The 12,184-nt window shown below is 39.0% G+C and overlaps 1 protein-coding gene across 3 annotated transcripts in view; it reads right to left on the bottom strand.

Annotated features, from left to right (window-relative positions):
- Positions 1-5,726: 5,726 nt before the first annotated feature.
- Positions 5,727-12,184, bottom strand: part of draxina (dorsal inhibitory axon guidance protein a) — a 62,517-nt gene continuing 56,059 nt past the window's right edge. For all 3 annotated transcript variants that reach the window (XM_056244082.1, XM_056244083.1, XM_056244084.1), the window contains exons 6-7: positions 11,003-11,092; positions 5,727-5,921 (exon numbers count right to left, since the gene is read on the bottom strand). In XM_056244082.1, the coding sequence (XP_056100057.1) occupies positions 5,809-5,921; positions 11,003-11,092 (203 nt within the window). In that variant the 3' untranslated portion in view covers positions 5,727-5,808. The remainder of the gene's footprint in view (positions 5,922-11,002; positions 11,093-12,184) is intronic.

Below are 12,184 nucleotides of genomic sequence, written 5' to 3' on the forward strand. Positions count from 1 at the left end.
GGACATCTTGGTGTGACATGGGGGTGAGTAAATTATCAGCAAAAAAATTTTTAAAAGTGAACTACTCCTTTAACAGTCTGGCAAGCCGAGGGTTGCAGTTTCTCAAGATAGCTTGAATCATCTTTCAGTCATTCCCTTTTTCCACCTTAAACACAGGACACGGTAATGGAAAGCGAGGTCCCTGAAACTTTCATTTACCCCTTGCCTCCTTTCCATGAGCTTTCTCATGGCCACTACTTCATAATCTTTCATTACGAAGGCTTGGAGGAAGGATTCTTCGAACTGCTGCCAATTATGTATCCTTTTCTTTTCAGCAGTCCACCAGTCTCAGTAGTAAGGGAAGCTATAGTTTCCTCATCTGTTAATGGGTGGACAGCTAACAGAATTTTGGAAATTCAAGCTTGACAGGTGGGTTATACTGGCATCCTGACATACTGTCAGTAGTACAGTAGGTATTAGAATGAATGTCTTTAGCAAATTTGTGGATAACAGGTCTACTTGTTGTTGGATGGGGAGTAGAAATTGTTGGGTTGTATGTCTGTAGTTTACGGTCTGTCTGCCTGTCTCGCCTTTTTAGACAATCCACCATAGACTGACCCAGATCTTGCACGAGCATCTCTTTTTTGATTTGATTTGATTTGATTTGATTTGATTTATTAGACAGTAGAAAATAACAATAAATGCTTAACAAGATGCCATTACAATGACACTACACATTTATCAGAACTGTCGAGGATAACACAAGAAAGTTACAAAACTTATTTCCATTGTGGTCCTCGTTGTAGTCCGATAAAGATGGCAAGCAAGCCACAGATGACAATAGAGCACCTTGTACACTCAAACACACAAATACATACACATCCGTAATAAATATTCCTTAAGACTACATAAAAACTAAATCTGATTAGCTTTTAGCAACCATTCACCACATGCTTGCTTAAAGCAGCGATCTGACTGGCTTAACTTAATCTCAACTGGGAGTTTGTTCCATTCAATTGCTGCCATGTACAAAAAGGTGTTTTGCCCAGAACAACTCTTAAATCTACAAGGTACTATGTCTGTGGCACTGCTTCTAGTTGAGTAGCTATGAGAGTTCCTAATAAACTTAAAATAATCTTTAAAATACCTTGGCTCATTCCTATGCAAAATCTTTCTTGTTAATCTCTCTCTCTCTCTCTCTCTCTCTCTCTCTATATATATATATATATATATATATATATATATATATATATATATATATTTATTTTTACTCTTCCACATTCATGATCAATATGATATGACACTTTCTCTTCAACGGATTTACACAGTGCCTCACAATCCCTTACAGATATTTGTTCTGTCACCTGTTGACGTTTTTTTTCCCCAGAGCATCAAGACAGTAAGTTCGTTGATTATGGTTGGTTTAGGATCTGCCACTGAAGGTATTGAGCAGCTCTTTCAGTGGCTCTCGCTGTGCTCTAAATTATACTTTTGAGAAGTCTGGGTCGGGTACATGAATTTTGTCAAAAACCTACTTTTGGGAACTAGTCCTTGGGTTTTCGGCCTATCGGAACCAAACTAGTGCAGAAAATTTCTCTGAAGTCTTTAGTATATTATTATTGAGAGATTATCAATAATTATCAAAAAAAGTTGAAGTTTTGATTCACGGTTGCTAAGGGGCGCCAAAACGTTTGAAGTAGAAGTAGCATTTTTGCATTTGGATGGCTATAACAGGGTCAGGTGTGGCAAATAAATACACTCAGAACTTATGTGAACATCCCCTTCAAAAGCCTGTGAACTAGACATGATTTAATTGGGACCATTTGATAACAAACAAATACCTCAAAGCCTTCACGGTCCCTGTTCGGGCACCATTTATATAACCACTACCCTGTTTTTAGGCTTAAGTTATATATCAGAGTAAGGACGGAAAGGCTTAAAGGGTTAGTTCACCCAAAAATGAAAATTCTGTCAGTAATTACTCACCCTCATGTTGTTCCAACCCCGTAAGACTTTAGTTCATCTTCGGAACACAAATGAAGATATTTTTTATTAAATCTGAGAGCTGTCTCACTCCTCCATAGGCTTCTATTGTAATTGAAACTTGCCGGCCCAGAAAGTTATTAAAGACATCGTTAAAATAGTCCAAGTGACTACAGTGGCTCAACCATAAGTTTATCAAGTGACGAAAATACTTTTTGTGCGCCAAAAAAACTAAAATAACGACTTTATTCAACTATTCATTTTCTTCTGTGTGGGCCTCTGACGTGAGTTCACCTAGTGTAACAGCGCAACGCTTCTGGGTTGACGTACAACCCAGAAGCGCTGCGCTGTTACACTAGGTGCACTCACATCACAACGTCATGTAGGTAGGTGAACAACATGAGGGTGAGTAATTACTGACAGAATTTTCATTTTTGGGTGAACTATCCCTTTAAAGCTTAGGTATTAGGTATCTCAGTTATTATTAAAAGATTAATTTCAATTGTCCTTTGATTTACCCAACAATGTACATAAAGTAACAGACCCAAAATTTGCAGTGAATTGTACATCTATTATATTCAACAACACAATCATCAAAAACATATACATTGCACAAAAAAAAATAAACAAAGTACAAAATATTAAATGAATTCATCAAAATAATCAAGAAATGTGAAGTAATCTGGTAATCTGGACAAGAAAAGAGAATGGTAAAAACTAGCTGAAGATGAAGCCGACGATATTTGATAATGGTTGCAATTATGATGTCCATGCAAACATCAGCAAAGCAAAGTTAAATTAATGGTAATCCAATCCAGTGTCACTGACGAAGGAAAAGAGCCGAAACATTTGTATATTCTTTATCTCCTGTTTGTCACAAATAAAGTATTCTTAGAGTGCAGACCTTTTTTTGCATTTTTGTATTGATATAAAGGTCTCTGCACCTTATTAGTTGGGAGAACGCGGTGAGTGTTTTGGTGGCAGTGTATGCTATTTCAAACATAGCTAATGAGTCAAGAAAAAAAAAATGCATAACCTATATTACATCCGATTCATTAATTGTTGCATTGTGGTATACAGTACCCAGAATAGTATGCGCTCTTGTACACTGCATATATTAGCAAGTAAGTAGCATTGTAGTGTACTATTCCAACCATAGATGTTGTCTTTGCAAATCACCCTTTCAAATCACACAGTATAGAAAGGTTGTAAGGAAACTTATAGAAAAGGTTGTAAGAACAGATTGCTGTGGTGACCTAAATATTTGCAATAACATATACAATATATCACAGTCGGCTATTGTCAATAAACATCTGTGATGAAACAAAAATACTGTTAGGATCCTTGTGTCCTTAGTGAAGTTTATTTATGACATTTAAGTTACAAAAAATTGACAATTTGTGGAGCTTGAGAAATCTCAAGATGATAACAAGATAACCAATAAGACTTTACAAAGACTAAAGCATCTAAAGCCTCATTAACATAAATGTCTATTAATCAGTTAAATCAAGACAGTGATGGGAGGCAGAGGTGTTTCAGACCATAAAGAAGCTCAGTGATTTAAAATGACAACCTATCCATCTCTCCCCTCTGTCCATCTCTATCCCTCTAACCCATATAGTTAACAATCACTCATTCAACATTCTAACTTTCTGTCAGAACACACAGTCATTATAGCACATATCCTGTCCACGATAACATCTCTAAAGAAAGCTGCTTGGTATAGGAATAAATAAAGTATACATTATAAATAAACCAAACAAATCCACATTTATTTGAATACAAGAGTAGCAGTAGTTATTTATAGTATAGTATCACATTAGAAAGCAGTAGAAAAAGCCTTTCATTCAGACACAAATTAATCTGTACAAACTTAAAAAGTAACTTTTGACAAAGAGCAGGGTTTGGGCAAAATTCATAATTTAAGAATTGGCGTCTTTTCAAGTCATTAGTGTAAGTTCTGAAATTAAAGTGGATACAGTCATGGATATTGAATTGGATTTTGAATGACAGAAAGAGAAACTGATTGAATAGCAAATCAAAGAAATTCAAAGTTTTACGAGATAAATTACAGCATCATCAATTTAATCACTATTCTTCCACTATATTCTTATGCTAATTTAATATTTGATGTGCATAATACATTCTCTAATTAGACATATTTCTCTAAACTAAATTACATTGTTTCCCCTCCAACCCAGGCTCACTGTAAGTGCCTGTGTTGGCATTTCTGCAAAATGAAATAACTTACGGTCTACATTATACACTAGAGTCACTATATACTCTAGTCACCTAGAGTGTTTAAAAAATGCATTTGCTGAAGCAACCATGTCATTTTAGTTTGCTCTTTTTATTGTGACCTGTGTTGTACTATGAAGCTGGTTATATGATGTAGATGTCATAATGTATTTGTTTTTAAATTATACACTATGGTAAAAGCGTTTTGAAATGTATAATACTGTTTATTACTGTAAACTATTTTACTGTTTCTAGTGTTCATTTCAGCTGGAAACTAAAGTAAATTGTATGTATAGGTATGTTGGAGTTTTGTAGGTGGAGGCACATATTTCTAAGGCCGTTCACTTCTGTAAAACAAATTTTAATTTTGCCACCCAGCATCACAAAAATTCAAAAATAAATACTGGCCAAATTTGAATCTATTAATTCTGTAACCTACTGTATTGAGCTGTAACTACACACATGTTAATAAAGTGGTCTCAAACTCAGTTTCTGGAGACCCATAGCCCTGCAGAGTTTAGCTCCAACTCAACTGCTTGGAAGTTTATAGTAATCCTGAATACCTTGATTAGCTCCAGAGTTTGAGAACTCTGCGTTAATAAGTGATAAACGTGCAGACAATTCAATTGTCCATTAGTTGGCTTTGATTAATTCCATAGTCCAAAAAATTAATTTGATGACATTTGATGAAATGACCAATTGCAGACAAATTTCAATAGGCGGCATTTCAAAATTGCCTTATTAATATCTTCTAGTGTTTCTAAAAAAATATGGGCGAAATTCTACTTCCTGTCTCAAATTCCAATTCTGTATCCTGATTTCTCAATTCCTCCTTATAAGCCATTCTAAATTTAATTCTGAATGGGGCACAACCCTGAAAGGTTAGTACAGCATAGGTACATTTAAAAAATGGATAGCTCCGGTTCATGATGCTTATTGGTCATTAGCCGTGTTTTATATACGATAAAGCATGGCTATGACGCTTCATTGAACAGATTGGTGTTTCGCTGCGCAACACTCTTAGCAACCACCCTTAGCAACGTAAACAATATCAATCAATCAATATACCAATCCAATCCCAATCCAACTTTATTTGTTAAGCACTTTTAAACAACCAAAGTTGACCAAAGTGCTGTACAGAAAAATAATCACATGAGGCGCAAAATTACATATACTGTTAAAATTGTTCCATGTATGATGTATTTCAGCAAAAGTAACTAATTTCTGTTTCCGGTATGGTACTGTATGTTCATTGAGTGATACTTTTGAATGGAATTTAGGCAAACTTGTGCTGTGCTGCGAACAGGTCTGGTTTAAATTAAAAGATTGGAAACCAACTTTTTTTAATGCTGAGAGATAAGCATATGTATGTGTGTGAGAAAATATCATATTGGTGTTAAAAAATAAATGACAGCGCATGTAAACAATTCCTAGTTCCTTGTTTTTATTTGAGCTCCATTAGATGAGGAATTACATCTAGAATTTTTTTCTTGCTTTTTTTACTGTCAGTGTCATTTAATGGCTTTGATGGATGTTTAACTTTGGCCCACATTCTTAAGGCTCAGTCCCTTATCAGTCATGGGGTATGAGGATGCATCTCTTTATATGTCAGATGGTGATGAAGGCCCCTTGGTTGCTGTTGGCTGATTCTGGCTCCACGCAGCGGCCACGTCTTCGGGTCACCCGCCTCTTGCGGTGGAACTTGGCATAACAACGCAGACCTAAAGAATTTTATATTTACATTAGATTTAGATCTATTCATTTAGCAGACTTTTTCATCCAAAATTACTAACAAATAAATGTATTCTTTGACTGAATAATGAAGTCAAGAAGTTTTTTTTTTAATCATGAGAAATCATTTCCAGGTCACATTTCACTATCACTACCTATCTATCACCTGATATCTGGCGCTATCTGACACCTGATTTGCTTGGGTGAGGAGCATGCTCACTCAGTTCTCAAGGGGGCTGAATGTGAGTATTACAAGAGGTTTTCTATGAAGAACCCTGCGGCAGCTGAGGCGAGGAGAAAATTGAGATCATGGGGCTCTCAGATGGAGCTCGCAGAGAAATTCAAGAAAGGTATGGCTTTTTCTCCTTCTTCTGTAGCTGATGACGGCGAGCTGCTGGATGAGGATATGTTATGCTCACATCTTCTGATCCGGCAGTGAGTGCGCTCCTGGTTTCAAGCCAAGAAGAGCAGGATGTGGCTGTTGAGGACGATGATGTTTTTGAATCCTCATAGCCTGCCCGCCCCACGTACGACGAGTTGGTGGAGGCTATGTCTCACGCCACAGACAGATTAGATCTACCATAGCGGCGTGAGAAATGCGAGCTTGCTCTCAGCCGGTTAGACGAGCGATATCTATTCGTCCATAATCGCCCAGCTCTCGTAAGCCTTGTTTCTTCCCGATCTGCACGCTGAGGTGGAAAGATTGTAAAAGAAACCATATTCGGACTGCATTCATCCATTCCAGCATGTAAATTATGCGAGAGGGGATGCATGAGCTTGGATATGAATCGATGCCACCAGTTGAAGAGATGCTGGCCAGCTATCTCTCGCTGGGGCATCGACATTGAAGGCTCCCACTCTGCCGACCAAACTGCTGCCTGTGACATCACATTTGAATGGCAGAGCATACGTGACAGCGGGTCAGGCCCTGCAAACAATGGTTGTGTTGCAGGCTTACCAGGCCTATCTGCTGAAAGACCAGGACCAGGGTCAGTTGCTCTCTGAGGAGATAGCAGAACTGTGCCGCACCACAGATCTTTCTCTCCGTGCCACCAAGCAAACTGCTGCCGCAATTGGCCTATCAATAGCATCAATGGTGGCCACTGTGGTGAACAACAGTTAAGGTGGCATTCCAGGGACCAGTTTATGGCAGGGCCCCTCTCTAACTGCAGGTGTGGATGAAGATGTGCCACACTGTGATTTGATCCTTGGTGAATGAGCATAAACAAATGTTTAACAACATCAGATAAAATGCTAAGACAACTGCCAGACACCTCATACAGGGTAGGAAGGGGGACCTTCTGCACCCACCACTACCAAGGAGAGGGCTTCTCATTAGACTACAGGTTGACTCTAACCACCAAACTCATTCCTAAGGTTTAAGCAAGAACTATAAAAATTATTTCAGGACCTCTCGGATGCAGCAACAGTGGCTGAAACAAAGAAAGGCCACAGAGATCTATCTAAATCCATTCATACCTATGTTTGGAGGCCACAAATTGATATAAACAGCAACACATCCACTTTATCTTCATCCAAAGCACAGTTTATGTTAATGGTTATTGACTGTTAATACAACAGTTCACGGGACAGATCTATTAACAGATAACCAAATGCATGGACGATGACTTAACCATTTCCCAACGTGTTTGGTCTCTATCTGTTCCATTCAATGCCTTTAATGATTTAAAATATAAAAAAATAAATATATACAATTTAAAATATAAGACACTGTTTTAACACTGTACTTTATAATATGCAAATGAGTTCCACACTAGGGTGGGCAACACCATGGCTACTTCAGACACCATTGGCCAATCACAATCCAGGATTGGAAAGGCACCAGATTTCAATCTCCTCCTGGGATAATGGGAATGGGATAAATATGTCCCCTTGGTAGACACACCCTTGTTCTGCATTTCCAACTCGATGGGAAAGGAGACACTAACACACACACCATGTCTTGAGTTTCTTTTATATAGCTTTCGGCTGCACTCTAGCTGCAAAAGGGCCCCAGCATTGAGGGACCTCATCTAACCCTTATGGTTCCTCCAGCAGCGCAGGCCAGTCAACAAAGGACCTTTGCATCAGCAGACATTGCCTTTCCCACACACCTCAGTAGGGCTGGGTATCGTAACAAAATGTTCGGTACCGATACCGATACCGATAACGATACCGATACCTTGACTTCGATACCGGTTCCTGAACGATACTTTTTTCGATACCAATTTTATGTAACCAGGTTTAACAATATAACATTACCTCATTTTTTTTTCAGTTTGTTGACTTTTTTACACTCATATTTTGAGTATGTAAAAAAGCACCAATGCTAAAGTTTTCTATGTTTCCTAATCATTTAACAACATGTATTCTTTACTTCAATGAGCTCATTGTTTCTGCTTTAACTTAATGCATTAATTAACGATGAAACTGAATGAAAATTAATTGAAATGCATTACACTGTCACCTCTGATAACAGATCACTCTAAATTGTAATTTAGACATGCATTTTCTGTAAAGCTGCTTTGAAACGATATGTATTGTGAAAAATGCTAAACAAATAAATGTGAATTAAATTAAATATAGGCTACTGGGGGGCGGGATATATACCTGCACGTGAAGCTTGCAGCAAAGCACTGGCAAAAGTAGCCTAATGATTATGGATGTGGAAACAATAGCAAGGAGATTGTTTAGGTTTTAATTGTTTATTAATGAACAAGTGTTTACTAATGGTGTGTTCACACCGAACGCGAATTTAATTATTTGTGCGAGTAGATTACATACATAGTCAATGCAAAGACGCGAATAGACGCATCATTCGCGCCGGGCGTCGCGAATGACGCGATTTGGGCGACGCGTTTGCCGCGAACGTCTTCCGCGCAAGTTGAAAAATTTGAACTCGAGCTGAAGATTCAAGCGTCGAACTAGACGCGATAGACGCGTATTTGACGCTCTATTCGCGTTCGATGTGAACACCATTACTCTCAAGTGTATTTTGTGCGCTTCAGTGCCTAGATTTACCGTGTTGCCGGTCTTGACAGCAATGATCTTGTCGAAAATATTGCATCGCGTGCATCTGGCATCGAGTCTGGCACATGACATAGGTACACTTTGGATCATTTCCACATATTTTCTATCTATCTGGGTTGGGACGCACGCTTACACACACACACACACACACACACTGCAGCCTCACGTGCGACGAGCCGCGTCTCTGGGCAGCCGCGTAAACTAGTGTTTTTCTGCCACAGCCAATCATGCTGCATGCTTATTGTTTCACTGACGTTGACGAGATTAACCACTTAGGTACCGAAATGTGGTACCGAAAAACAAGACATGTTTCGATACTCGGTAGTATCGAGGCAATTCGGTCGGTACCTAAAAAGTACCGAACTCGGTACCCAGCCCTACACCTCAGTGGTGCAGCCAGCCTGCAAAGGACCCTGTGAAAATTCAACTGACCCAGCTGCCCAGTCCACTCTTTAAGGTCCCTCTTGGCACAACTGAAGTTCAGCATCCTCCAGCCCAGCATGGCAACGAGTACTGGATCACAAATCTGCGCCCTTCCCACTGCACGCTACCCGCATTACCAGTGGAAGATGTCTCTACTGCTGGACTTAAAAATCACTATGTCATCTGTGACTTGAGTAGAAATCACAACACCATGGAGAGGCTTCTCTGGGCGAACCTGGCAGACATTGAGGAGAAAAAGAGAAACTTTCTCCTTGATGAGGCAGTTTCGCCCTCTGAGCTCTTCGACACATCTGTTGAGGCGGTGGTCAGGAATTTCAAAGAGGCCAATATATCTATATATAACACCTATATACAAGACCTCTATACCACGCCGGTCCAGGTCCACGCCCCAAGCTTCTAAAGAGGCCTGGCCTGTCTTTGTCTGAGGTCTGAGGTAAGCGTCGCCAATTGTGCTCCTCCACCTCACAGGAGTAAAATGCAGAGAAGGCAAGATGTAAGAAAAAAGAAAACAGGATTTGAGGGAAGTAATCCAGAGCAAACACACCCAGCATCCTCAGGATGCAGGGGCCAACATCTGCCTCCTTCCTTCTTTTCCCCTAAGGGTTGCTAGGTCTCCTCTTGTGACACCTCCACTCATCAGGGGTGTGTTCCTTGTGGTGACAGGCAGGATATATTTTATATCCTTGGTCATATTTCGCTTATGGTATTCTTTGAATACCAGGCCCTGAGCTAAGCTGCCCAATGTAGTCAGGGTTTCTGGCCTTGGGGAATAGAGTCACAACGACTGCAGGTGCGTACCCCTATGACAGGGAACTGTGACTCCGGATCAGTGCCATTGAAGTCATTGACTAATGTCAGCCATATGGCACTCATTCTTTCAGCATGGCGGAGTAGGTATTTGTTTCCAATTAGCGTCCTAGGACGCAGTGAGTTCCCATTCGAAAGGAAAAGTATTGGGTTACGAATGTAACCTTGGTTCCATGAGAAGGGTAATGAGACACTGCGTCTCATTGCCATGCTTCAGGCATGTCTGCCCACGTCTCCTTCAGAAAAAACGTGGATGACGTGTACTACAGGCGCCCTTTTAAACTCTGGTCACACTAGTAGTGACATAATAGGCTGTCGCCGGCCAATGTTATTGTCGTGCTTTGACACGTGCTTCAGACACCGGCCATGTCAGAGGCATTTCACATTAGCGTCCTAGGATACAGTATCTCGTTCCCCTTCTCAGGTAAGCAAAGTTATATTCATAACCCGAGACGTTTTCTACAGAGCTGTTTTATAGATGAACTTAACTAATTCCATAATTGATTAACTTTTCACAGTTGTTGAACTAAACTGAATTCAGTTCAGTATTGTATAGTATTGTATTGTATTGTATTGTCTAAAGAGCTACATGAATAAAAGTGACTTGACTTGACAATGTAATGTATAAAATAGTTCATTTTACAATTTATTATTTCTATGTTTTGATTTATTGGTGAAATATGACTTGGACATATTCCTGATGGGTTTTGTGAGATCCCTTTTTATACTTTTTAGTATCTCTCTAGAATGTTAATTTTGCCTCTAAGAAAACCAGAAAAGTCATACCCACCTTCCTCACACATGCAGTCATCATAACACTTGTTGTTTAGACCATGGTTGTGAGGTTTGCACTCATGTTCTCTGAGGTCACAACAAGAACCTGATTGTAGCACAATGAGATAAACCACAAAAGTAAACACTGGCAAGTATTTTCTAATGTTTTGCTAATGAATATCATATTACTTAAATAATTTGCTGCAAATATAAAAATTGTGTAATCTACTCACCCTCATATAATTTTAAATGATACTGTGGAACACAGAAGGTGAATTTTTGAGGAAAACAAACTTTTTAACAGAGGGTCATTATAGTCTTTTGTTCATAAATTTGGCGTATCCCAAAACCATAGTTCAACGAACATTTGCGAACAACATTGCAAAGTTGTGTGATTAAAACTACAACTCATAACCTGTGTTTAATAGCATAGTTTCATAACATGTGGCCTTAAATATATAATGCTCATGAGCAAAATAAGCAAGCTAACAAGCAGCAGATTCTATATATTTCACTCCACATTCATGCACATCTCATGTGCTAGAAAAGCCATACTTAATTTGCTCGCCCAAGCAAAATAAATATATATATATATATATATGTGTGTGTGTGTGTGTATGTATGTGTGTACTGTAGCCAGATATCAATTATGTATGTATGACATTATCAAGTATGACATAAGAGGGAAACATTGCATAAAAATATTTCTACAGCAGTTTATTTCTGCTACAAAAGAAGTGATATCGCCATCTACAGGGCAGGTACTATATCGTTTGCATTTTGCCTTTACTCACCCAAACTTGTCAACAAGGCTACTTTACGCGAAAGCATAAGCAGGTAGTTGCTGAATCACAGGAGTTTCATATATGAGATGAGGACATGGCTGCAGCTGGGGATGAGGCAGAAACCAGTGCATCCGGTAGGCTTTGACGAATGAGTAAAATACTTAAGTATTGTTAAAATCAGATACTCTGACTTTTAAGTCGCATTGGAATTCGTGACTTGTAACTTATAATGGAATCATTTTCGCTGTAAGGTATCTGTACTTTGACTCAAGTATGGTTTTCAGGTACACTTTACACCTCTGAAAAAAAAGACTACCTTTTGTGTTCCACAGGGGGGGGGGGGTAAACACTGGTTTGTAACAACATGATGACAAGTAAATAATGGCATTTGTCATGTTTGAGTGAGCTTTTCC

Source organism: Rhinichthys klamathensis, unplaced genomic scaffold, assembly GCF_029890125.1.
Source record: "Rhinichthys klamathensis goyatoka isolate OS25496 unplaced genomic scaffold, OSU_Roscu_1.1 h1tg000907l_1, whole genome shotgun sequence".
NCBI lineage: Eukaryota > Metazoa > Chordata > Actinopteri > Cypriniformes > Leuciscidae > Rhinichthys > Rhinichthys klamathensis.